Raw genomic sequence first — 25,336 nt, forward strand, 5'->3', positions numbered from 1 at the left:
ACCTCTTGGTCACCCTCTGCGCCCCTGGAACGTACCCCAGCTCCAGACCTCCTGACCTGCCGCCACTGATCCTCAACGAGACGCAAACGCGCCCCCTGGTGGAGGCGTGCAGCGCGGCCGACGGGACCGGAACAAAAGTGTTCTACGGAACGCGGTGCGGGCTCAGAGTTTCCGGGGAGGAGGGCAGAGGAGGACCTGCGCGAGGCGGTTCCTTCGGCAGCGGAGGAGGCAATGGCTTTGGGGGTCCGGGGGCTGCGCCTCTGGCGGGCCGCCCCTGCTGGCGGGGCTGGCTGGAGTGAGTTTCAGCGGCCGTGGGGACAGAGAGAGAGGATTAAAGGATTGTCGGCTCGGATTGGGCCTGAGGCGGGTCCTGGGAGGTCTCACGGGGCTGCGGGCGCAGGAGGGTCTTTACGTCCTGGCTGTGGCGGCCACCCCTTCCCGACCCGGGGACACAGATCTCGGGGCGCCGGGTGGATACCGGGCCGTGGGAGGAGCTTGGGGCGCCTCTGAGAAGGACCCCGCGTCGTGGTGCAAACGTGTCCTTATTTTCCCATTGGAATACTCGTACGGGCTTTGTCAAATCCTCTGATTGAGGGTTTGGAAAATAAGCTCAGCATTTCTCGCTCCAGATATCGATAGTTTTGGCGAGGGATCCCCAGTCTCCTGGAGCTTTCTTGTCCCCAAGACGTTTCAAGGCGACAGCTTTGCTCACCTTCCCAATGACTAGTGTGACTTTGACTACTTCCTGGTTACTTTTTGCCTCTTATTGTAAAGCACAGATTGGAATACGACAGAGGAAATTGATGGGCAATGGGGATCTGATGGTGAGAGAGCCAAGTTGAAGGAAAGGTGTGGATCTGGGCTAGCTGCGGGTTTCTTCCCTTGGCATTTTAGTTATTAATATTAGAAAGTGGTTTAAGTTAATCTCTGAGCGCATTTTGGCGAACGGCGTTTTAAACTCGTGTTGCCCCTCATTCTTGTAGGACGGTGGTGCGGGGTGGGGTATCATCGGTGTGTTACTCATTCACTGTTTATATTTATCGTAACTTCTACACAGGATTGATAGCAACATCGCCAGCTTCGCACCTCTCACCGAGAGAACTGATAGAAATGCAGAATGACCTCTTTAATAAAGAGAAAAACAGGCAGTTATCATTAACTCCTCAAACTGAGAAGATTGAAGTTAAACACGTTGGGAAAACGGACCCTGGCACTATCTTCGTGATGAATAAAAACATTTCAACTCCTTATAGTTGTGCTATGCGTAAGTAGTGAATCAGGATACAGTTTTGACTTTCCCATAAGCTGTGCAGAAGGACTGGTTCAGAAGAGACAAGACTCGGTAATTGCTCCCTGACCTTACAGAAGTTCTTTATCCAGCATCTTCCTCTCTGTTCACTGTCACTTTAGCTCTGGAGGGTCCTGTGGGTCTTGAAAGGTTGGTACTGTGATGCACAGGTTTCCTGGCACTCACTTGAATCTGGCTAGGTTTGGGTGCTGTAATTGTTTCTGGCAGAAGAAGACGGAGGTGAAAGCCTTGTTACTATACTAGTGTGCTTGCCTTTTTTAGACAGCACCCATGGGGGGGCTCGTTAAAGGAATTTGGGATAGAGGGACCGCCCAGGCCTCCGAGGACCAGCTTTTTAGGCCTTCTTTTCCTTTCTAGCTCTTTATGGCCTAACCTAAACCTTAGGTGCTTCCCGCTTGTCTGATTGTGTGTTATGTGTTTCTTTATACTTCCGTGTACATGTAGTGAATGTGTAAGTGCAAGTGTGCATGGGGTGAATGCGGTTAGGGTAAAAGTGTGTGTTGGGATTCATATCTTAAAGGAGAGGACTGTGCCCTGTGTGTGATTTGGTGTGTAAATGAAGGGAACAGAGCCTCTGTATGGATTATTTTTGATCAAAATGCTTTCAAAGCAGCTTTGATAGAACTGGTAGTATTTAAATTTAGAAAGCTCCCCAAATAGGTATATACACCAGGATGCTCATTTAAACCACATTGTTTGATTTTTGGAAAACTGAGTAGTGATTCCATTCAGGTAATTAACAGTTTTAGTTAAAAGCTTAAGATAGTCTACATTCTCAGTCTTTTTTTCACTCTGGCACTTGGATGAGTCCTTATGACCGTTGTTTGGTTGTTCTGTGAACATTTATTTGAACCTTTGCTGTGTGATAGGCATTAGGATTACAGAGGAGGGTTAGGACGAAGCACAGGCCCTTGAGGGGTTTTGTGGGTTTTGAGGGGTGGAGATGAAGCCTTTGTGCCCCGCCTCAGCATGACACCTGCACTGACAAGTGCTTCTCATTCATACTTTTGATCGTTCAGTACACTTTTGAGTATTTACTGTATTACAGGCCTGGGGCTAGGTTCTGGATATACTGATGAGTGAACAAAAACGGACATGATCCTCTCTCTGTGGGACTTCTAGACTCTAACCCTGTAGTTTGAGCACTTCTGTGACTAGCTGTGTACTTGAAGAACGTCTAATCAGGCTTAGAGTTAGAGTTGCATTCCGGTCAAAGAACAGACCAGGGCTGATGGGCTTATATGTGAATTCATACCCATAATTAAAAACTGTTAAGGTATTTGACTTGGACAGTCCATGTTAGGGAAGGACGAGGTGGTGTAGGAGCAAGACACCCAACCCATTTTGACCAGATTTACTACGGATGTATATTTATATATACAAGTGTAACTCTTGGAAAATTGTTTTATTAGTTAATAATAGATTAACTTCAAATTAGACTTAGCCTCAATGGTTTTCGTAAATGGTTTTGGCAGTTTTGTTAATAATAACACATTGGGTGTGTTGGGTATTATTTTTTTATTGGTACAGAGGTACTATGTAATGCTTTTTTTTTTCCCAGAGGAAGTCAGCTTGCAGAATCTTGCCTTTCTGTTGGTTTTATTTCTTAATGTAGCACTTAAACACGTAACTTTTCAATTTGAGTTTTGTTAGATTCAGACCTTCAATCTATTTTAAATTCCTAGATTTAAGTGAGTGGTACTGCAGGAAGTCCATTCTGGCTCTTGTGGACGGACAGCCTTGGGACATGTATAAACCTTTGACCAAATCCTGTGAAATTGAATTTCTTACTTTCAAAGATCGTGATCCTGGAGAAGTGAATAAGGTATTTCTACTTGTGTGTTCTTTTTTTTTCTCCTAGTGTTCTTCTTCTTCCTTTTATTAACATCTGTTTTGCTTTGGAGTATGAGATGTGCAAACGTGGCCAAGGTCAAATGTAGTAATGCCTGTGATAATCAGCGTTTTGATTTTTTTGCATTTTCACAAGCTCCCAAAGTACCAGTGGCATCCTTTCTTTGTACTTTGGTTTGAGAAAACTGTGTGACTTGTATTTTACTTTCATGACTTTGTTCCACAGACATTTGTTGATTTTCCTCTATATTTCATTCTCTCTACTGCTTGAATTCAGCCATTGACCATCGTTGGATTATTTCAGTAGCTTTTTAACTCTCTGTCCCCACCTCCCTCTTTAATACTAAAGTCTTCCTTAGTAGGCCTGTAAGACTTTTGTTAAGCGACATGACTGAGTGTTGTGTCATTTCTTCCTCATGACTTTTCAGGCCCTGTGGGATCTGACCCCAGCGTGGCTTTCAAGCTTCACCTTCGCTGCATCTTTCCACTTCCTCTCTGCTGTGGCCACATTTGAGGACGTGGTCACTAGTGGTTTTTGCTGTGTGAGCCTCCTGGCTTTTATAGGTGTCCTTCTTCAACTCTGGGTATTTTCTTTCCTCCCTGTTAAAATCCTGTTTATCGTTGATAGTTCTATTAAAATGCTGTCTGCTCTGTGGAATCTTCTCAGTTTCTTCTTGTCAGGATGAATCCCTCTGTTCTTTAGGGCCTCACACTTGGCTAACATCTTCAGATATAGTATTTTAATCATGCCTTGTGATGTGAACTGTTGAATGCATTGGATTCTCGGCTCTGTGAAGACAGGGATCACATCCTCTGTTGGGCCCAGTCCTTGACTTACATACAATAGGTATTTAATAAATACATGTTGAAATGAAACACTTAAGCAAGAAAACGATGGATATGATAATAGTAGCTTATATCAAGTGTCAATTATGTATCAGGCACTGTCTTAGGTGATTTACAGGTATTAACTCATTTAATCTTCATAAAAAACACATAAAAATAGATGCTATCGTTCCCATTTCCCAGAAAAATAACCTGAGGCAAAGAGAGGTTCAGTAGCTTGACCAAGGTTACCAGTTTAGGAAATACTAGAGCCTGGATTTTAGTCCAGGCATTCTGATTCTGGAGTTCAACAGACATTAAACACATTGAAGTAGGATAGACGAGGAAGTGCGTTTTGCTACTTGCCTTCGAGACCTGAGTTTGTACTCCTTTTTAGTGTATGTTGTGTGGTTCTGTAGGATACGTTCTGGAGCGGTCTCTGCTGCACACAGCCAAGTGGGCCCACTCTTGTCCGCAGATGTGAAGAGCTTGTGAAAGTCAAGTGCCCAGTTGTAGTAGTGCCAAGTTGTGTAGGGCACAAGATAGGCGGGTATGATAGGACTTGAGTTTCTCTTTACGGCTCTGATAAGGTCATTGCATGGATACCCACATTAGGCATGTCCATGGGTCAAAACGTGCCGAGTAAAACGAAAGCCCAGTTAATAGTGAGTTTGCTCTGCCGTAAATATGAGTAACCTGGGTGATGTGCTCTGTGGTGTTAGGCATAGGAGAGGAGTCACAAGTTCTGAAGAGTTCAGTGTTCCCTCTCTATTATATATGGCGTAAACAGGTGTATATTAATATGTGTATTTTTCTTTACTTTAGTACAGGTTTGTTAACAAGTTCTCTTTATCCTGGGTTAAAGAGAAAAGTTGCTACCGGATAGTAAAACTATCTTGTGTTTGATAAACATCATAGTGTGTGATATCTTGTACAGAAACACTGCTAACAACAGAAGTTGGTACTTCATTCTGCAGTGCTTTTTGCTCGGTAGAGGTAATGTCGTGGCCTGATGTCAACTATTGCCACGTGCCAAGGATGGATAGAAAAATAGTTCCTAAGTCAAAAGTTAACCAAAAATTTTTTTTTATTTACTTATTTATTTTTCAATTTACATCCAAGTTAGTTAGCGTATAGTGCTACTATAATGATTCAGGAGTAGATTCCAGTGATTCATTCCCAGTGTGTAACACCCAGTACTCATCCCAACAGGTGTCCTCCGTAATGCCTCTTACCCATTTAGCCCATTCCCCCTTCCCCCACAGCCCCTCCAGCAACCCTCAGTTTGTTCTCTGTGTCTAAGAGTCTCTTTGTTTTGTCTCCCTCTTTGTTTTAATACTATTTTTGCTTCCCTTCCCTTATGTACATCTGTTTTGTATCTTAAATTCTTCATATGAGTGAAGTCCTATGATATGTCTTTCTTTGACTGGTTAATTTTGCTTAGCGTAATACCCTTCAGTTCCATCCATGTAGTTGAAAGTTAACCTAAATTTTAATATTGAAGAAACAGTGAATCTTAGTGTGTATTATGTTTGTGTATGTTTTATTTTTCTAGGCTTATTGGCGTTCCTGTGCCATGATGATGGGCTGTGTGATAGAGAGGGCATTCAAAGATGAATATGTGGTCAGTTTGGTCAGAGCTCCAGAAGTTCCTGGTAATGTACATATGCGTGCACACACGGATTTTGTAATCATTGAATATTTTGGTACCTATTTTTGATATTTTATAGAGCTTCTATTTTTTCTTTTTTAATTTTTTTTTAATGTTTTTATTTATTATTGAAGGAGAGAGAGAGATAGAACATGGGCAGGGGAGGAGCAGAGAGAGAGAGGGAGACACAGAATCCAAAGCAGGCTCCAGGCTCTGAGCTGTCAACACAGAGCCCGATGAGGGGCTCGAACTCACAAACCGTGAGATCATGTCCTGAGCCAAAGTCGGACACTTAACTGACTGAGCCACCCAGGCGCCCCGAGCTTCTTTTTTTTTTTAGCTCATTTCTAATTTTATGTGATAGAAATTACTGTCGTACATACATTCCATTTATAACCGGTAACAAAATCCATCTTATTTAATTACTGGAGGTCAATAATTAACATAATACAATTTGAGGATAATGTTTCTCTTGAATATGAATTCTGTGTAATTACCCTATTTCAGTGTTTGTTTCCTACCACTTTAGGCACTTATTTCTAAATCGAATGTGTGGAGGAGGAGGAAATAGGAGTATAAATAGAATTCTGGAAAAAGCTATGTTTAGGAGGTACCATTTCAGCAGAAATGACATGACTCTGGGGCGGGGGGGGGGGGGGATCACTTTTGAGAAGATGGAAGAGTTCACAGTCTTTGCAATTTTGCCAAGATTCCGCATCAGTATGTGCAATAGGATCGCATTTGTAAATTTTCAAAAAAAGATAGGAGTATATACGCCAAAAAACTTAAAAAAGCTCAATAAGTGATTCTAAGAACAAAACAACAAAAACAAAGCTTAGAAGACATTAAAAAATTCAACATTTCACGCCCACGTAGTCATTTGTCTACATACTAAATATCTGATTCTTTTGAAGTTTTATGTCTAGTAACTGTGAAGTCTCTATAGTGATAATATTCTGGACGAAAATGTGAATGTTTAAAAAGTACTAGGGATTTTGGTTCAACAAAAAGAGAGTGAGTGAGGGAAGGCTGGTAGAGAGAGCTCTGGCAAGAGCTGGGATAATGGTAACTTTTATAATTTGTTGAGTTGGCAGAGATTGCTGGCCTTCCCTTTTATGGTCTAAATATTCAGTTGTTGCAAATTAGTAACTCTAGTAGATTTGACTTTGCCTCTCATTTTGGTTGGATTTACAGTAATCTCTGGAGCCTTCTGCTATGATGTAGTTCTGGATAAGAGACTTGATGAGTGGATGCCAACAAAAGTAAGTATAGTGTTTAGAATATGAATTTTAGAGTATGTACCTTCTTTGGTTAGAACGATTCTTGTGTCAGTGTTGTTGAGTGATACTGCATGTTGAGGATATTTGAAAGACCTTACCTGCCTACCTGTGTTGCATTTTCAGTGTATTCAAGACAGAGCATAGGAATGGGGGTTTTCCTCATGTGGTCAGCTTTATGTCCTGCTTGACCTTTTCTGGAAGTGCTTTCTTCCTTGTACTGTTCATTCCTTTTCTTAAGATAGTGGTTTTCAAGATGCCCAAGCTATCAAATTTACAAGTTTAATTGTCTTGGTTGATGTGGTGGTGGGGGCCCTGGAGCCTGGGAGTTGGGTAGCATCAGGGACCTGGCTGACAAAGACGATCTGGATCAGATTCTCTGTGGGTAGGATGTGCCGGTGGCTTTCAGATGTCCAGCCCAGAGATTTTAGTTATGATTGGGGAGACAAGGCAGATGCCTGATTCTTTTTTTTTTTTTTTTAATTTTTTTTTTCAACAGTTTATTTTATTTTTGGGACAGAGAGAGACAGAGCATGAACGGGGGAGGGGCAGAGAGAGAGGGAGACACAGAATCGGAAACAGGCTCCAGGCTCCGAGCCATCAGCCCAGAGCCCGATGCGGGGCTCGAACTCACGGACCGCGAGATCGTGACCTGGCTGAAGTCGGACGCTTAACCGACTGCGCCACCCAGGCGCCCCCCGCCTGATTCTTAATTAAGCAAAACCGTATGTTCTACAGATTGAAAGTCTGGAGGTCAGAAAAGGAAAGGCAGTGTAGCATAGCATTTTATCAATTCCACAGTGTACGTTTTTTTCACATTTTAGTATCTCTGGAAATGTCTTTAAAAAAATTTTGTTTAATGTTTATTTGTGAGAGAGACAGAGAGAGAGCAGAGAGCGAGCAGGGGAGGGACAGAGAGACGGAGGTACAGAATCTGAAGCAGGCTCCCGGCTCTGAGCTCTCAGCACAGAGCCTGACGCAGGGCTTGAACTCACGAACCACGAGATCATGACCTGAGCTGAAGTCGGATGCTTAACTGACTGAGCCTCCCAGGCGCCCCCAAAATGTGTCTTATAATAGATGGCATCTTATGATTATAATTGCCAGTGTTTTTTTCCTTAGTGGTACATTTTAGTGAAATATTATAGTTCCTAAAAGCAAAATTTTGGAGTCAAAGCAGATTCAGGTTTAAATTCTGACTTTGGAAGTTATTTCTTATATAATCCTGCTTATGTTGCTTAGTGTCAAGAGGGAGAGAGGAGGGAAACAGGAAAGAACAAAGAAAGGGAGGGAAGAGAGGTAGAAAGAGAGATAGGGAAGGGGGCAGGGAAGGGATTGAAACTTTTTCTTCGTGATCTCTGAACTGTGTCAATATAATTTATTTTTCAGATATGCCCTCAAGTTGAAGAAGTGATTCTTACTTCATATATTTGCATTATTTATGTCATAAAAATGAACGCAATCAAGATTCACTTCTGAGCTGTAAAACTTGCTGCTTCTTTTTCCTGTTTTAAATATAAAACTTAAAAGGGCACCTGGGTGGCTCCCTTGGTTGAGCCTCTGACTCTTGATTTCAGCTCAGGTCATTACCTCACGGTTCTTTAAGTTCGAGACCCACATAGGGCTCTGTGCTGACAGTGCAGAGCCTGCTTGGGATTCTCTCTCCCTACCTCTTTGCCCTTCCGCCACTGTGTCTTTCAAGATAGGTAAATAAACTTACAAAAACAAGTTTTAAATATAAAACTTAAAAGGCACTGGCTAATTGCAGGCATCATGGTATTGGGTGGACTGCTTAGAAGAAGTGGTAGAGAGTTACGCAAGGAACAGCTGTATAAACTGTGAATGTGGATTTGTTATACAGTCAATTATCCCTTTAAGAATGGAGAAGAGTCATTCGTGCAAAAAAAGTCTCATAGTTTATGGAAATAATTTTATTACAAAAGTTGTGTAAACAGTGCCTGGTTTTTCTGTATCAGTAATGAAGGATCTATAGTATGAAAACTCAATTATGGTTTTAACAAAAATCTCAGATATTGTTAATGTGTATTAATGATTTTAATTGCATAAAACCTCTTCATTAAACAGGTTTTTAATATTAGCTATATGCCATATTTGGGGCAGGGCCAATGATGACATTACGTTTCCTGGTGAAACTTTCTGAATCACGTAAACAGTGTTTTCCCTGTGCATTTATAAAAGCTTAGTTTTGCTTACAATGTAAACAGATTTTTATATCTTTTATTTCTTAGCGTTTCTAACTGCATCGTTGTTTTAATGAACATTTGTTTAATTATGTAATTCGAATAAAAACTTAAAATTTCTTTGTAGGATTATCTTTAATAATTATTAATATAGACTGATATCTTAATTACAAGTACATTACAAGTTTATAGTTCATAGAGTTGAGATAAATTGTTGACCTTACATTTTACGGTCTAAAAATGGTCTAAATAATTGTTGCAAATTAATAACTTTCTTTCCGAATAAGTTTGCTTTTGCTTTTTCTTTTAGTTGGATTTATAATATTTAGCATACGATTTTATCTTACCTTCCTTGTGGAGAAATGCTTTTAAGTAAATTGTCACAAAAGGTTAATACTTTCTTTTCGAAGGAGAACCTGCGTTCCTTCACAAAAGATGCCCGTGCTTTAATTTATAAAGATCTTCCATTTGAAACTCTGGAAGTGGAAGCAAAAGTGGCATTGGAAATATTTCAGCACAACAAGTAAGTGTTGGCTTCCTTGAAAGCAAGGCTAAACCCCCCAAAGTTACATGTAATGAAGGAAATTCAGCTCTTAAGAATCTTTATATCCCATGTGGGTAGGACACTGTTCTATTTGTAGCTCTAAGATCTCTTTTCCTGTACCAACCTATTTACTTTCATTCATCCCACTTCCCAGCCTCTTTACTTATTTACTTACTCATCCCATTATTTATTTCCCTGAGAAAAAAACTTCGCTCACCTTTGGTAATTTTCTCACTTGGTCTCACTTCTCTGTTTCTCTGGCTGGTCCGTCCTCATATGAGCTTGGCGGTGTGTTTCCCTCTCTTCCTTCCATCGTGAGGTGATAGCATACGTGAAGCTGTATCATTTTGCACGTTCGGCAGCCTTTCCTTCTCATCCTCTACTCTTTAAATGCGAAGGGTGAGATAGAGAATGCCCGTGGTCTGGAGGGAGCGAAGGGGAGAAGTGAAACGTTTACACAGCCGGGTGGGTCTTCGTCTTCTGCACCAAATTATCCATTAGGGGGATTTTCTTTGCCAGCATTTTAAATCCTCCCTGCGTTCTTAATTCCCTTTCTCACTCGGAAAACTTCCAGTTTACCTGTTACTAATTGTAACAACATAAACTATATTTTAGTATTAATCTCATTGAAGCTAGAACTAGTTAGGGAAATCTACATTGCAAAGAAAATAACATAGATGCTAGATTCTGAAGACAGAATATGCTCTTGCAAATTGTTCAAGGTTCTGGATTGGAAAATCTTTAGGTATTTGTGAATTGAGGCATACGTTCTCGTAATGGTAGTTTATAATATTTTGCGTAGCCTGGAACCAGTGAATTAGAAAGCAATAGGAATGTACTATTTTAACTGAACTAGAGTGCAGATAGTTCTGTAGAACCAAACCACCGTTGCTTCTATAAGAAAATTCCTTGGATTGCTAGAACATAACAAGACACTTCCAGTGCCCCAATTCTAGGGTCATGCTGTCCAATAGAGATATAATGTGAGACATCTAGAGAAGTAAGTTTTCTGGTAGCTACAGTAAAAAAGTCAAAAGAAAAGGTGAAGTAAATTTTAATAATACATTTTATTTAAAGTGTATGTAAATGTTATTTCAACATGTGATCAATATTTAGAAATTAATGATATTTTGTATTCTCTTTTTCATACTAAGTCCTCAGAATCTGGTGTGTTTTACTCTTGAGGCACATTTCAGTTAGGACTAATTACATTTAAGTGCTCCATAGCTTCCATAGTTTATTTACTCTAGCTGTTCATTCCATGTGATTTCCCATCCCCTCCACTGGACTTTCAAAGTCCAGGAGAGGCTTATAGGACTTTGGTAAGTTAGTTGAATGTGTGGAAGGACGTAGGGATGGCTTGGGGCAAGTTTGAAGGGACAGAGTTTGGGATGGTTGAAGGTAGATCTGTGATTGGGCTTTTCTGCTGCAGGGGGAGTTTTAAGTGGCTTCAGCTCTCTGGGGACAGGTGCATGTCTTCGAGTTGGGTCAAGAGAGACAGGTAGTCAAGGTAACTGGCATCCTTAGTAATGCATGGGGGCTTTGGCAGAAGGGGTGTGGGCAGTAGGTAGACGTTTGCACGTGAACTAATGCTTCCCGAGTTTGCCATATACAAACGTAATACTTTTTAGCACTCTGGCATGAAGAGAGAAGGCTCTTAGTAGTGAGTGGTCAAGTTATGGTTTGTACCTGGGCTGTGCAGTTCCGTCTGTGCTATTAGCTGTAGTGACAGAACTGGGTAGGTTTGAGAGACATTTAGGCAGTAGCATTGACGTGATTTGGCAATGCGTTGGATGGAGGCGGTGTGGTAGGTGAAGCAGGAATCGAGGAGATCCCTGCAGTTTTTCTCTCAGACACGTGGGTGGTTGGTGGTGCCATTTGCTAAGTGAGGAAATTCAGCAATGAGGGTAAGTGTGGTGGGAAAAGAAGGAGCAAGTTTTCACTCTGTTTGAGAATTCAGGAGTGTAAGATGCTTGTGGAACAGCCTGGTGCGTGTCCGGAAGGGTCTTAGATACATAGTTTGGGGCTCAGAAGAAGGATGTGGATTAGACGCTGAGATATGGAAGATAAGGACACAGAAGTGGTAATTAGAGCTGTGCGCATCAAGGAGCCAGCCCAGGGAGGATGCTTGCTTGAAAGGAGGCTTTAGGACAGGTCCCCTGAAGGGGAGAGAGGAGGAAGAGTGGCCAGAGAGTTGAAATAACAAGCAGTAGGGAGTGCCACAGAAACCAGTGGAAATGAGCACTTTGACAGATGGAGGTGAACAGTGGAAATAAGGACAGAAAGGTGTCCGTTAGGGTGAGGCCAGGGAGGTACCTATGGTTTTGGCGGAGCCGTGAGCTTGTGGCCAGACTGAAGGAGGTGAGGTGTGAAGAGGAGACTCCAAGTGTAAACCCGTCTGAAAAACTCTGGCCAACGAGGAAGAGAGGGGAGATGTCCTTAAATCCCTTTTTGTGCATTTAGGAGTAAGTCGCTTTTTCTTTGTTCCTCTTTAGGTACAAAACGGATTTCATAGAAGAGAAGGCATCTCAGAACCCTGAGAGGATAGTCAAGCTGCACAGGTAAGTAAAAATAAAGTTGCTGTCCTGCTAATTTATAGGAAGACTTAGGCAGTGGAATTGACCTGACTGAACGTACAGTTATGACTGAAAAAGATGAATCTGTGCCATAATTTGTTATTCTTGTTACCTTATTTTCTGTTGCTTTGTGCATTGTTTTGGTACGGTGCTAATTGGAAGGTTTAAATTCTCTTCAGGAGCCATTGTGGTTTCTGTTCCTCGTTTTATTGTTTCTTATTTCTATTTCTTCATTTCAAGAGTTGAAAACCATTGTTTAAAAATGTGATTTTTAACACTTAACTTTGAAATTGGGCAAAATATTCATTGTTGTGAATTGAGCATAATTCACGTGTATGTGCAAATATGGATACTGACTGGTAACTACTTATGTTACGTGTAAGTGAAATAGGAACGTGCTGATACTGGGATGAGGGAGGTAAGACCGTGCATAATGGATTTGCAGAAATGACTTCATGGCCTGTATCTGTGTTCTCAGCTTCATGTTTTCATGACTCAGTTAATTTTTTTCTTTTAGAAAGCTGCTCTTTGGACAATCTGTCCTGTATAGTGAGTTCTAAACTCTATTACAGTGAGTTGTTATGAGGTCGTAGATGATCAGTTTTAGACATTGGATTCACTTGAGAGCATGATGTGTTCAATGATCTTAAAAATCTCTAAAGTTATATCAATGCTAGTAAGGAACAAGGTTCACTTGACTTTAATTTTCATAGTTTTAGCCGCTTCACTTGAGATTATTACGTCAGGGGCAATTAGAGATTGAATTGAGCCATATAGAATGTTCTTGATTGTGGACATTGCCTCAAAGAGAATGAATAGATTCTTTTTTCCCCCAAACTACTCTAAACGATTTGATTTTGAGGTTTTATTTGTTTATTTTTAAAATCAATCAGATTTGGTGACTTCATTGATGTGAGTGAGGGTCCTCTTATTCCAAGAACAAGTATTTGTTTCCAGTATGAAGTATCAGCAGTTCACAATCTTCAAGCCACGCAGTTGAGTCTTGTACGAAGATTCCAGGGTCTGTCTTTACCGGTACACTTAAGAGTAAGTAAAGCTGAAAGTTTCAGGTCGTCCAGTTTGGGAGCGGATGTCATTCTGGTTCTTGATTTTATGCTAATTTGAAGGATGTACATTTGAATTTTCATTAAATTTTGTGACACTAATATTTTGTAAATTCATGTTTATGCTAAGAACAATTTTGCTCAGAATGTAAACGGATAATTCACGAAAGAGATATTAGTTGAAAAAGTTGAATCAAACTGAGATAAATAATTTTTCAAATTAATATAGGGGAGGGTGCATTGAGATTATTGGAGTGCATGTTGTCTAGAATGCCTTTTGGTCTTAGGTTTGGCATGATCTATTCATGACTCAGAGTCTTTTATTTTCCATATTGCTCCCACCTGTCACTAATTTTTTTTTTTTTTTTTTTACTTTAAATCCAAGTCAGTTAACACATAGTATAATAATGCTTTCACGGGTAGAATTTAGTGATTCTTCACTTACATATAACACCCAGTGCTCATCCCGACACTGGCCATCCTCCTTAATGTCCCTTGCCTGTTTAGCCCATCCCCCCACCCAACACCCATCCAGCACCCCTCAGTTTGTTCTCTGTATTTAAGAGCCTCTTAGGGTTTGTCTCCCTCTCTGTTTGTATCTTATTTTTGCTTCCCTTTCCCTATGTTAATCTGTTTTGTTTCTTAAAATTCCACTTATGAGTGAAATGATATGATATTTGTCTTTCTCTGACTGACTTACTTCACTTAGCATAATACACTCTAGTTCCATCCACGTTGTTGCAAATGACAAGATTTCATTCTTTTTCTTCGCCGAGTAGTATTCCATGGTGTGTGTGTGTGTGTGTGTGTGTGTGTGTGTGTGTGTGTGTACACATATATATTCACACCACATCTTTATCCATTTATCAGTGGATGGACATTTGAGCTCTTTCCATACTTTGGCTATTGTCGATAGTGCTGCTTTAAACATTGGGGTGCATGTGCCCCTTCTAATCAGCATTTTTTAATCTTCTGGATAAATACCTGGTAGTGCAATTGCTGGCTTGTAGGGTAGTTCTATTAATCAACTTTGGATTCTGAGATAGTTCAAAATCTTTGTAGGTCCACATGCAGTTATAAGAAGTAATAGAGAGATCCTTGATCCCTTTACCTAGTTTCCCCAATGCTGACACCTTGCAAACTTTCGCAACCAAAGTATGGACTGTGACACAGTGAAGATGTAGTACAGTGTCTTCACACGGCTCTCTCCTATTGGCTATCGATAGCCACGCCCACTCTCCTCTGCCCCACCCCCTCCTCCTTACCCCTGGCAAATACTCATCTGTTCTCTGTTCCTATGCATTTTCATTTCAAGAGTATCATATGAATAGGATTATGCATTGTGCAGTCTTTTGGGATTGGGTTTTTTTCACTCAGTAATTCTCTGAGGATTCATCCAAGTTGTATGTATCGGTAGCTTGCTTGCTTTCTCTTTCTTTCTTTTTCTTTCTTTCTTTCTTTCTTTCTTTCTTTCTTTCTTTCTTTCTTTCTTTCTTTTAAATTGCTGAGTAGTATTCTGTTGTGTGGATCTACTGTGGTTGGTTGAACCATTCACCCATTAAAGGACATTTGGGTTGTTTCTAGTTCTTTGGCTATTACGAATAAGGCTGCTATGAACATTGGTGTACCGGTTTTTGTGAATATATGTTTTCATCTTTCTGGGATAAATGCCCAGGAGTAAAGTTGCTCGGTTAGAAGGCACATATTTAGTTTTTAGGAAACTATCACACTGAGTTCCACAGTGACTGCCATTTTGCCATTCCTGGTATTTGACATTGTCACTATTTTTTATCTGAGCCATTATGGTAAGTTTGTATGATTTCTCATTGTGGTTTTAATTTGTGTTTTCCTATTGGCTAATTGTGTTGACATCTTTTCATGTGTTTATATGCCATCTGTATATCTTTTTTGGTGGGAAATTTATGTTTTTTGCTTATGTTCTAACTGGATTGTTTGCTTTTTACTGTTGAATTTTGAGAGTTTTTTCCTAGTATATTCTAGATATCGGTCCTTTGTTAGATACATAGTTCGCAAATATTTTCTCTCTGTGGTTTGTCTTTTTGTCTTCTTAACAAAAGATCAGAAGTTTTGCAGATCATAAGTTTTAAATTTAAAAAAAATTTTTTTTTTAATGTTTATTTTTGAGAGAGAGAGCATGAGCAGGAGAGTGGAAGAGAGAGAAGGAGACACAGAATCCAAAGCAGGCTCTGAGCTGTCAACACAGAGCCCAGCGTGGGGCTTGAGCCCATGAACTGTGAGATCATGACCTGAGGCGAAGTTGGACGCTTAAACGACTGAGCCCCCCAGGCTCCCCAGAAGTTTTTAATCTTGATGAAGTCCAGTTTATTAGTTTTTGTTTATGGATCATGCTTTTGGTGTTAATTCCAAGAATTCTTGGTCTGGATCTGGATCCCAAAGATTTGTCTTCCTCTTTTTCTCCCTAAAAGTTTTATAGTTTTATATAGGTTTGTGTCCACTTTGCGTTAAGTTTTGTACACGGCGTGAGAAGGAGGTGGAGGTGCACTTTTCCTGCCTGTACATGTCAAGGTTCTCCGGCACCATTTTGTTGGAAAGGCTGTCCTTCCTCCAGTAAATTGCTTTCACCCTTATTAAAAATCAGTTGGGCATATTTAATGGTCTATTTCTGGGTTCCCTGTTCTGTTCCATTGATGTGTGTCTCTGTCCTGCCAGTGGCACAGTCTTGATTACTGTAGCTGTAAATAGTTCTTCAAATCAGGTGGAATAATTCATCCCATGTTGTTATTATTTACAAAAATTGTTTTAACTATTTTCGGTTCTTTGCCTTTTCATTTAATTTTAGGATAATCTTTCTGATTTGACAAATCTTGCTGAGATTTTGATAGGAATTGAGTTAAACCCGTATAATTTTGGGAGAATTGACATCATTACTAAATTGAGTCTTCTAGTCTATGAACACAGTATATCTTTTGTTTAAATCCTCATCTCTTTCATCAACATTTTGTAATTTTTAGCATATGTTCTGTTTTTCGCCACATACCTGCTTCCTTTCCTAGCTTTCTGCATTTCAGTAAATGGCATCATCATCTGCTTAGCTGTGAAGTGATCCTTGGCTTTTCTCTCTCCCTCCCAGCCATGCTCCGTCCCATCCATCAGCAAGACCTTTCAGCTCAACTCTGAAACATGCCCTGAATACCTTCCATCACGTAGCGTCTCATCTGTGCTCACCACTCTTTCCAAGCCCCTTACTCATCACCGAGGATGCTCCCCCTCCAAAGCACATTCCCTGCTTAGTAGCCAGAATGGCCTTTTTCATACTCAAATCAGATCACGTAATCCCTTTGCCCCCAACACTCCAGTGGTTTCTTGTAAACAGATCCCGACCCTGTAGCCTGTCTCACAAAGGCCTGCGTTACCTGGCCCCTGCCTGCCTCTCTGATCTCTCATAGCACTTTCTCTGTCATCTGCTGTCTTCCAGCCACACACTCCGGGGTCTGCACCAGCAGTCCATTCGGCTGTCTTCCCTTTAAACATGCGATGCTGCTCTTTTCTCCAGAAGGGCTTATGTGTACATATAGTAATTTTACCTTTCATCATGGATTCTGCCAGGTCATTCATGTGACTTAGTAAAATTGATGTGGTCCTTACGCATTTGGCACAGTTTTCATGTGCATTCTGATGATCCCTTGCTATATAAAATTGTTAAGGATTAAGTAAATTGGTTTTATAATTTTATTATTGTCTGCGTTAGTTTTTACTTGTGCTTAGGGTAATTAGGTAAAACCTCTGGGGCTCCCATTTCAGTGTGAAGATATCAGTCGGTTTCTGATGAACCTCTCCTTGTGACTGCTGATGGTGTGGAGAATGACCTCTAGCTGGTTGCAAAGGCTACAACCTGTGGGAAGATGGGGCACAGTTTTGCTTCCTGTTAGAAGAAACACTGTCTATGATGGTGATGATTAAGGACAAAAGAGGAAGAATGGCATGTTCTTTAAAAAGTCTTAAAAAAGACTTAGTCTTTTTTGCTTAAATGCCAAGCAAAGTGGCTGTCCCATTAAATACCTTTTCCCCTACTCTAACCCACTTCTGTAACCACTTAACCTCATTAGTACTGCCTTCTTTTTTATGTGTTTGCTTGTTTAAAACCTATATAAGACTCAGCTACTTTTAACTTCATTGCTTTATTTAATTCATCGTGACTCTTTTCTTTTCAAGGCACATTTTACTATATGGAATAAGCTATTGGAGAGATCTCGGAAAATGGTAAGTATTTTTGACAGCTAATGAGTACTGTTCCATGAAGAAAGTTGTTTTGAAATTAAGCAACAACAAAACAGTAAATAAAGAAATAAAAGAACACGGAAGAAAAAAATTAATTGGTTGTCTCTGTAGCTAAAGGCGGTGTTGTAGCTGTTGACCCTGGTAGTATCTTGGCAAGAGAAGAGCTGTGATTTGGCAGTTCTCTTGTATTTATTTGTGAATATTGTGGAAATGATGTTGTGGAACCTGAAGAAGAATAAGGGGACCGCCGTATAGTAGCGAGAGTTCTTAAGGGGGTCCAGTGGTGTTAATTGGGTCTTCAAGAGATGGTATTTTTTGTAAGCTTAATGAACATGTAAAGAGTGAGACTTGTCACGTGTATTTTGAAGCTGCCTTGACTGTTGGTTGACAGATGTGCAAATTTCCTGGGTACTTGGGTTTGTAGCTCATTCTGTGTCATCAGTATTTACATTTCACAAGTAGGAATGATTATATTTCTTGACCAGTTCTATCCCTGTTTACTCTTTCATAGACTAAGTCCTTAGCCTTTAGTTACATTATCTGAGAGCTATTCTGTGTAGTCTGGCCTCCTTGAACTCATCCTGGTTATTGTAATTTTCCGAAAACTCTAGTCAAGCTTGCAAATACACTCAAACTTTTTTTTTTTTAGTTTACATTCTTATATCACTTTATTTCTTCCCAGCTTTACTGAGATGTATGACACCTAACATTGTTTAAGTGTAAGACGTACGCTGCAATGATTTGATGTGTGTATGGATTGCAGACCGATTACACAACAAGGTTAGCTGGCATATCTATCACCTCACAGAGTGACATATCCTGTGTGTGTGTGTGTGTGTGTGTGATGAGAACTTTTAAAATCTACTTTCAGCAACCTTCAAATATACAACACTAGTATTCTTAACTCAGACTTGTTTTCTGGTTTGTTTATTCATGGCAGTTTTTCTGTCTGGACTCTGTTTCCCTTTCTCCTCCTGTATATAAATGAAACATCCGACTCATTCTTCAGTACTTCGTCCAAGTCTTACTGTTTCCATGAAACCTTCTCAGAGCAATCACTGAACAAATATCTATTCCTGCAGTTTCTGCTGGATTATATGCCTCCTCGTATAGTTTTCTAATTGTTTCTGCTAGTACTTTTACATTCAGTCTGTGAACCCAGTCAGTGCTTGTTATGTATGTGTCATGCCAGGTTTTGAGCTCACCCTTTGGTATGTGGGGTTGCTTGGGGCTGGGTTGGGGGGCTGGCTTGGGAGTTATCTCAGAGGAAACTGCTTGCCTAAAAGCACGGAGAAATGGAGAGCATGGTGACTAGAACATAAACCTGGGTGTACAGTCGTATGGAGTGTGGGCGAGGAGTCCAACAAAGTGAGCTTCTTGGAAATAGCATCTGAGGGGCTTGTCTTCCATGGTAGGGAATTTGCATTCCCCTCCTGAAGGTGACTGGAGGCAACTGGGAATTTGAGAAAGGAAGTGACGTATTGGTCAGCTATTGCTGTTCCAGAGCTCACTCTGGGGCAGCACGGGAGAAAGCTGTGACGTAAGCCCGCAGTCTGTTAGAGGGGTGGAAGAGATGAGAGCCTCAAGTTCAGGTGTTGCGGTGAGAGCCCCGGGTAGAGTTCGTTGAATTCTTGTTGATTGAAATGTGCACAGAAGAGAACCTGGATTCTGCAGCGGCAGGCTCGGGTAGCTGGGCAGAGCCCCTCAGCGAGATAGGTAATGCACGACGTGGGGCAGGTTTTGGGGTGATGAGTATAGTTTAGCTGTTTGATGGATGTGTTTGAGTGACACAGACTAGAAATAGGGACATACAGGTCCCTATTTCTACTAAACCTGTAATATTCTATGTTTAAAATAGAATTATGTCTCTCAAGAAACTCTGTTGATTTAAAATACTGTGTTACAGCATTACTGGGCTTTTTCTCACACTAAGGATTTCATTTTGTAATTGAAAAATAAAACGACAAACTTGGGAAGGCTAGATGGATGCCTCATTATATTTTGAGTGGAATTGTTGTACTTTACTTGATAATTTCTGTTGTGACCCTGGCCTTATAAGGTTTCTTCTTTTTCTACTTACCTTTCTTTAATAATTACTAACGAAGGAGAAAGACCAGGGGTCATTATAGGGGAAGGACTGTGGAATGATCTAAAATGGTGGGGGGAGGGTAAAGCTAAAAGTTGTTTTTATTAGAAAAGTAAAGCTATTCATGTTTTTACAGGTAACTGAAGATCAAACTAAACCTACAGAGGAAAGTGCATCGACCCAGTAATTTCCTAAAAATTAAATATATATAGTAAATTAAAATAAAAGTTTTCTACAAAATGTTTGTGTGGGCTTATAAAGATTAACTGTCTTTTTCTCCCTAAGATTTATACTAATTTATACTTTTTCCTTTCTTTAAAGGATAAGACAGCTTATGCTGTTCACAATAAAAATTTTACGCAGAAACAACCCTGCGCCCTCCAGCTCCCCAGATATAACACCTTGACATGTTTTCTCCATTCAGTTCTTTTTTCTACATGTATAAGCACATGTACAAATACAAGTGGAATCTTTTGAAAACAAAGGATCATACTAGTTTCCGTTTTTGCTATCTTATTTTATTTTTTTATTTTTGAGAGAGAGTGAATGGGAGAGGTGCAGAGAGAGAGAGGGGGATAGAGGGCCACTCTGACTGCAGTGAGCCCGATGTGGGGCTCGAACTCATGAACCACAAGATCACAACCTGAGCCGCGGTCAGACACTGAACTGACTGGGCTACCTGGGCGCCCCCATTTTTGCTATTTTAAACAATGGCACGGTAAACATTTTTGTACAAAATGTTTAAGTGCTTTGTGGTTAGCTTAGTTGAGTATTGACCAAGTTAACAGTATTTCCTATGTTCTGGCCATGGTGCTAAGCCTTTCACATGGAATCTCTTATTTAATCCTCAAAATGTGTTGAGAAGGTGTTTCCATGTCGGTAAGGGAGGAAACCGACAGACCGTAGAACTGGCCAGTAGCAAAGCTAGAATGTGGACCCACGTAACTTCACCCGCATGCTCTACACCGCCTCACATATAAGTGACGTCAGAGGAATAGACTCTGGTAGTAGAATTATTATTATTATTTTTTTCAACGTTTATTTATTTTTGGGACAGAGAGAGACAGAGCATGAACGGGGGAGGAGCAGAGAGAGAGGGAGACACAGAATCAGAAACAGGCTCCAGGCTCTGAGCCATCAGCCCAGAGCCTGATGCGAGGCTCGAACTCACGGACCGCGAGATCGAGACCTGGCTGAAGTCGGACGCTTAACCGACTGCGCCACCCAGGCGCCCCGACTCTGGTAGTAGAATTATTGACAGATGCTACCAGAGCTTAGCCTCCACAAGGTTTTGCCAAATGGCAGTCCCAACCACAGTCTGGGAGTGCCTGCTTCCCGTGTCTGGGGCAAATCTTGATTATCAGCCCTCTTAAAACTGTTTGGCCAAAAGATTTCTTTCTGTTCCAGGTTGAACACTTTGCTTTCTGGGCTTAGTACACAGGTTTCTTCTGAAGATTTGATTTCTTCCCTGGGTGGGATCTACTTCCTAGAGACCATATCTTCCTGTTCCTTTGGGAACTTTCTCATTGTGTTGGAATCTCTAGTGAATTCCATCTTAAGAAAAAGCGTCTAAGAGGTGAGCCCTTGCATGTCTAAAGGAGCTTTGTTTTGCGACTTACATGTGGTCAACTGGCTAGAGTTGTAGACTGAAATGTAATTCTCTTTTTACGCTTATTTATTATTGAGAGAGAGAGAGAGACAGAGCATAAGTGCAGGAGGGGCAGAGAGAGAGGGAGACAGAATCTGAAGTAGGCTCCAGGCTCTGAGCTGTCAGCACAGAGCCCAATGTGGGGTCACACTCACAGACCGCAAGATCGTGACCTGAGCCGAAGTCAGACACTTAACCAACTGGGCTACCCTGGCGCCCCTGAAAGGTAATTTTCTGTCAAGATTTTGAAAGCAACTCAGGTTAACTTCGGGCATCTGAGGTTGCTAATGAAAAGTCTGATACCCTGTCTGATTTTGTTCCTTTTTATATAAACTGTTCTCTTAAACCTGCCTTCCTCCATATCACCTGCCCTACCACACCCCCACATGCATACACACTTGGGGTACTTTTAGGACCTTGATGTTCTGGATGACCTAGATGTTTCATATCTATCTAGGTTTTTAATTATTCTGGTGCTTTCAATTTTGATAACTCTTTTGAGCTCTAGGGAATTTTTCTTTTTAAATATTCCTTTTTCTGTTTCTCTAATACCATTTAGTTAGGTTTTAGATCTGTATTTTTCCCCTCTCTTTTTTCTTTCTTTCTTTCTTTCTTTCTTTCTTTCTTTCTTTCTTTCTTTCTTTCTTTCTTTCCTTCTTTCTTTTCTTCCTATGTATATCTTTATCTTTTTAATTGAAATTCATGTTTAACAGACACAGTGTATCTTTCTGAACCTTTTATTTATTTTTTTTAAGTAGGCTCCATTCCGAATGTGGGACTTGAACTCATGACCCTGAGATCAAGAGTTGTGTCCTCTACCAGAGAGCCAGCCCTCTCTGTGACTCTAAAGAACAGATAGAATTATATTCATTTATTTCCTGGTCCCTGAATTCTATCTTTCCTCAAGTGATAGATATTTTTGCTTATCTCAACTTTTCATGTTTCAGGGTTTTCCCCCCGGCCCCCAAAATCTAGTGATTGTTGGTTATTAGTTTTAGTTGGAAAGGTGGTTATGGGGAGATTGGATGGCAGCTCTGTGGTCCAGGCAAGGTTTAGCTTCTGTGAGGATGAGTACTGATGCTGGCTGTTACGATGGGGATTTTCGAAATGCTAAATGATGGGGTCTTCGGTTTCGGTGACAGATGCCTATATTGACTGCTCTTGTTCCTCCCAGACAGTTCTTTCACTTACGAGATCCCTCCAATATTTTGCCTGGGGGGAGATAACCTGGACTCAGGCCTTTTTGTATTTGGAGATCGGGGATATGGGGTTGAGGTCAACTGGTTTGTATATAGACCTCTAATCCCCCTTTTAGCTCCTTTTCTGTCTTTTACCACCTCTGGGCTTCTCCAGGCCCATCGTCTCTCTCTTCTGATGGGCTCCCTCCACATCCAGTCTAGGTGGTGACATCCTCTACTGTTACTAGTCACATCTTTTGGAGATTGCTGGAAATTTCTTGTCTGCTCCTGTTTTCCTCTCCCATCCCCTTTGTGGATTGATACTTTGATTTTTTTTTTTTGAATTATGAGCTATTTTAAACAAAATAGTTGTGTATTTTTGTACAGAGACATGCAGAACTTCACCCTTATGTGAGTGGACAATCTGTCATGCTTTTTGGGGACCTAGCACTGCGTGAACATCCACTCTGGTGACTTCCCCCTTTATGGATCTTATCTCAGCAAGTGCAAGAGTGGAACTTACTTTCCAAAATTACCTGGCAGCTGGGGCTCAGCCAGGCTTCACGCCCAACATGGGACTTGAACACACGATTCTGAGATCAGGAGTCGCATGCTTTACCAGCTGAGCCAGCCTAGCTCAGCAAGAGTCACCAGCAGACACACTTGTGTGACATTTGGGAGTGACACCAGGAAGACAGAGTGGCACATGGGATGCACTTTGTCGAGGGGAGCAGTGACTTGTGGCTTCCAAGGCAGCAGTGCTCCAAGGGTGCCAGCAGGTCCCCCTCTGCAGCCACTCCGGTGTAAGGGCGTTTCTTCGAGCTGTGTAACCCGATTTCCAAGCCTGGGCCTGTCTGCGAGCCATTTGTTTCCTGCGTAAACTAGCTAGAGCGGATCCCGTCGTTTGCAACCGGGCTTGTTGACGTGTGACCACTACCCAAGTGTAACCATTGTTAACCTTTTCCCTTAGTTACTTCAGATCCTTGTGTTTTTAAATAAAAAGCTACCTCTTCATTGAAAATCTTCCTCTTCTCATTTCCTTCCAAGAACTGCTCTCCTTTTTGTGCAGAGCTGGACCCTTCATGATTTGCAGTGTGTCGTATCCTCCGTGTTTTAAACTAAACGCAGTTGGTTTCGTGATACATGTCCCTTTGAAACGTCTTACTCAGCATTATGTTTTCACGTTTGACATGTTGATACGTGCATAGCTGGTCGATACGTGTAGTATTTGTTGTATGATTAATCCCATGATTAATTCATTTCTCCTATCGGTGGCCATTGAGGGTGGGCTTTTTAGTGTTACAAAAAGAACATCCTTGTGTAGGTTTCTTCGTGTACACATTTGAAGGGGAACATGCATCTTCAACTCCACGAGATGTTACTAGTCACGCCAATGGTTGTACCGGCTTACTCCCTATCAGTAGTGAGATCCTGTCTCCCCTCCCCCTCACACACACTTGCCATCGTCAGACATTCAGGTTGATTGGCTCTGCCTGATCCTGTCTTTTGATTTCGTTTGTTTAATACCGAACAGAACAGAGACCATGAGCATCTTTTCATTTGTTTTTTTATCCAACACGGTTTCCTCCTGTCTGTGTTACCAGTTTATAGCCTTTGCCTCTCATTTTGCCTCCCCAACTGGATCTTTTGTCCTTTTGACAGGAGTTCTTTATATATTCAGAAAGTTAAACCTTTGCCACTGTACATATCTTCTCTAGGCTGGCTCACCTTTTAACTTTGTTGTGCTGGCTTTAATTTTACTGGGGTCAAAATTACCCATTTTTTTCCTTTATGATTTATATGTGTTTAAGAAATTTAAGAAAGCCCTTTCTGACTTGAAGTAGCTCGGGGTGTTGTGTGGAAATGACGCATCACTAAATTGTACGCCCGAAACTAATATTAACACTGTGTGTTAACCCACTGGGATTTAAATAAAAACTCGGAGAAAAATAAAAGGCATTGTTCTGTGCTTTGTAATATTTTCAAGTCTCATTTTTCACATTTTTTAGTAGTGTACTTGACGTATAATTTTGCATATAGAGGGAGGGAAGGGACTGATCTGATTTTGAATTCCTGCCTACCCCACACGGAGAGTCACTTACTCTCTGCCATGTTCTTTCTCTCCACCCCGTGCTCCTGCCTTGCTGTCCTGTGTCCGATTCCTTCACAGTCCCCGGGGGTTTTCACCGGCCCATGTGTCTGCCCTGTGCTGCCGCCTTGCAGTTTTCATTAGTACAGCTGTCTAGCATGTTCCGAGTTCTTGCTTATTCTCCTTTTTCAAAATTGTGGTTATTGTAGGACCAACTTGTCAGCTTCTGAGCGACTTGTCTTAAAATCTGTTCTTCTGATTCTGAAATTTCTCCACCAGCTTTCTTTAGGTGATGGCAAATATTCTTTTACTCCTTTTGGCCTTTCGTGTCACAATGTGTTAGGTTTTTTCTTTAAAAAAAGCATGGGGGGTGGCACCTGGGTGGCTCAGTTGGCTGAGCGTCCGACTCCGGCTCAGATCATGATCTCATGGTTCGTGGGATCGAGGGCTGCGTTAGGCTCTGTGCTGACAAAGCCTGTGTCTCCCTCTCTCTCTGCCCCTCCCCTTCGTGTGCTCTCTCTCTCTCTCTCAAAAAGAAACGTTAAAACATAATTTTTAAAAAAGCATAGAGGAATCGTTTTCCCCCTGAAATCCACGTTCCTGCAAAGATTGTAGATCTGACAGTTTCTGCTGTAATTAGTATTTGCTCAATATTTTGAGACTATTTTGTTAGCACCATGTATTCTGGTTTGCGGTTTTTATAACTTGCTGGCAAATTGTTTCTTTTTTGTCATTAAATAAGAGTCTTCTGTATCCCTTATAATGATTTTATCCCCT

At 41.1% G+C, this 25,336-nt stretch overlaps 1 protein-coding gene and 1 long non-coding RNA gene across 2 annotated transcripts; both read left to right on the top strand.

The window, feature by feature from the left end:
* The first annotated feature begins 164 nt into the window (after positions 1 to 164).
* On the top strand, positions 165 to 20,128 carry MRPL39 (mitochondrial ribosomal protein L39). The gene is made up of 11 exons (XM_043593817.1): positions 165 to 295; positions 1,058 to 1,264; positions 2,995 to 3,134; positions 5,541 to 5,640; positions 6,831 to 6,898; positions 9,525 to 9,637; positions 12,154 to 12,219; positions 13,128 to 13,281; positions 17,493 to 17,540; positions 19,781 to 19,855; positions 19,966 to 20,128. Exons 1-10 carry the CDS (start codon positions 232 to 234, stop codon positions 19,829 to 19,831), a joined length of 1,011 nt encoding a protein of 336 aa, XP_043449752.1. The 5' UTR covers positions 165 to 231; the 3' UTR covers positions 19,832 to 19,855; positions 19,966 to 20,128.
* Positions 20,129 to 21,401: 1,273 nt separating this feature from the next.
* On the top strand, positions 21,402 to 24,451 carry LOC122491280. The gene is made up of 2 exons (XR_006299320.1): positions 21,402 to 21,518; positions 22,858 to 24,451. It is a non-coding gene; the product is annotated as an uncharacterized LOC122491280 (long non-coding RNA).
* Positions 24,452 to 25,336: the final 885 nt, after the last annotated feature.

The sequence above is a fragment of the Prionailurus bengalensis genome, chromosome C2 (assembly GCF_016509475.1).
Source record: "Prionailurus bengalensis isolate Pbe53 chromosome C2, Fcat_Pben_1.1_paternal_pri, whole genome shotgun sequence".
NCBI classification, from domain to species: Eukaryota; Metazoa; Chordata; class Mammalia; order Carnivora; family Felidae; genus Prionailurus; species Prionailurus bengalensis.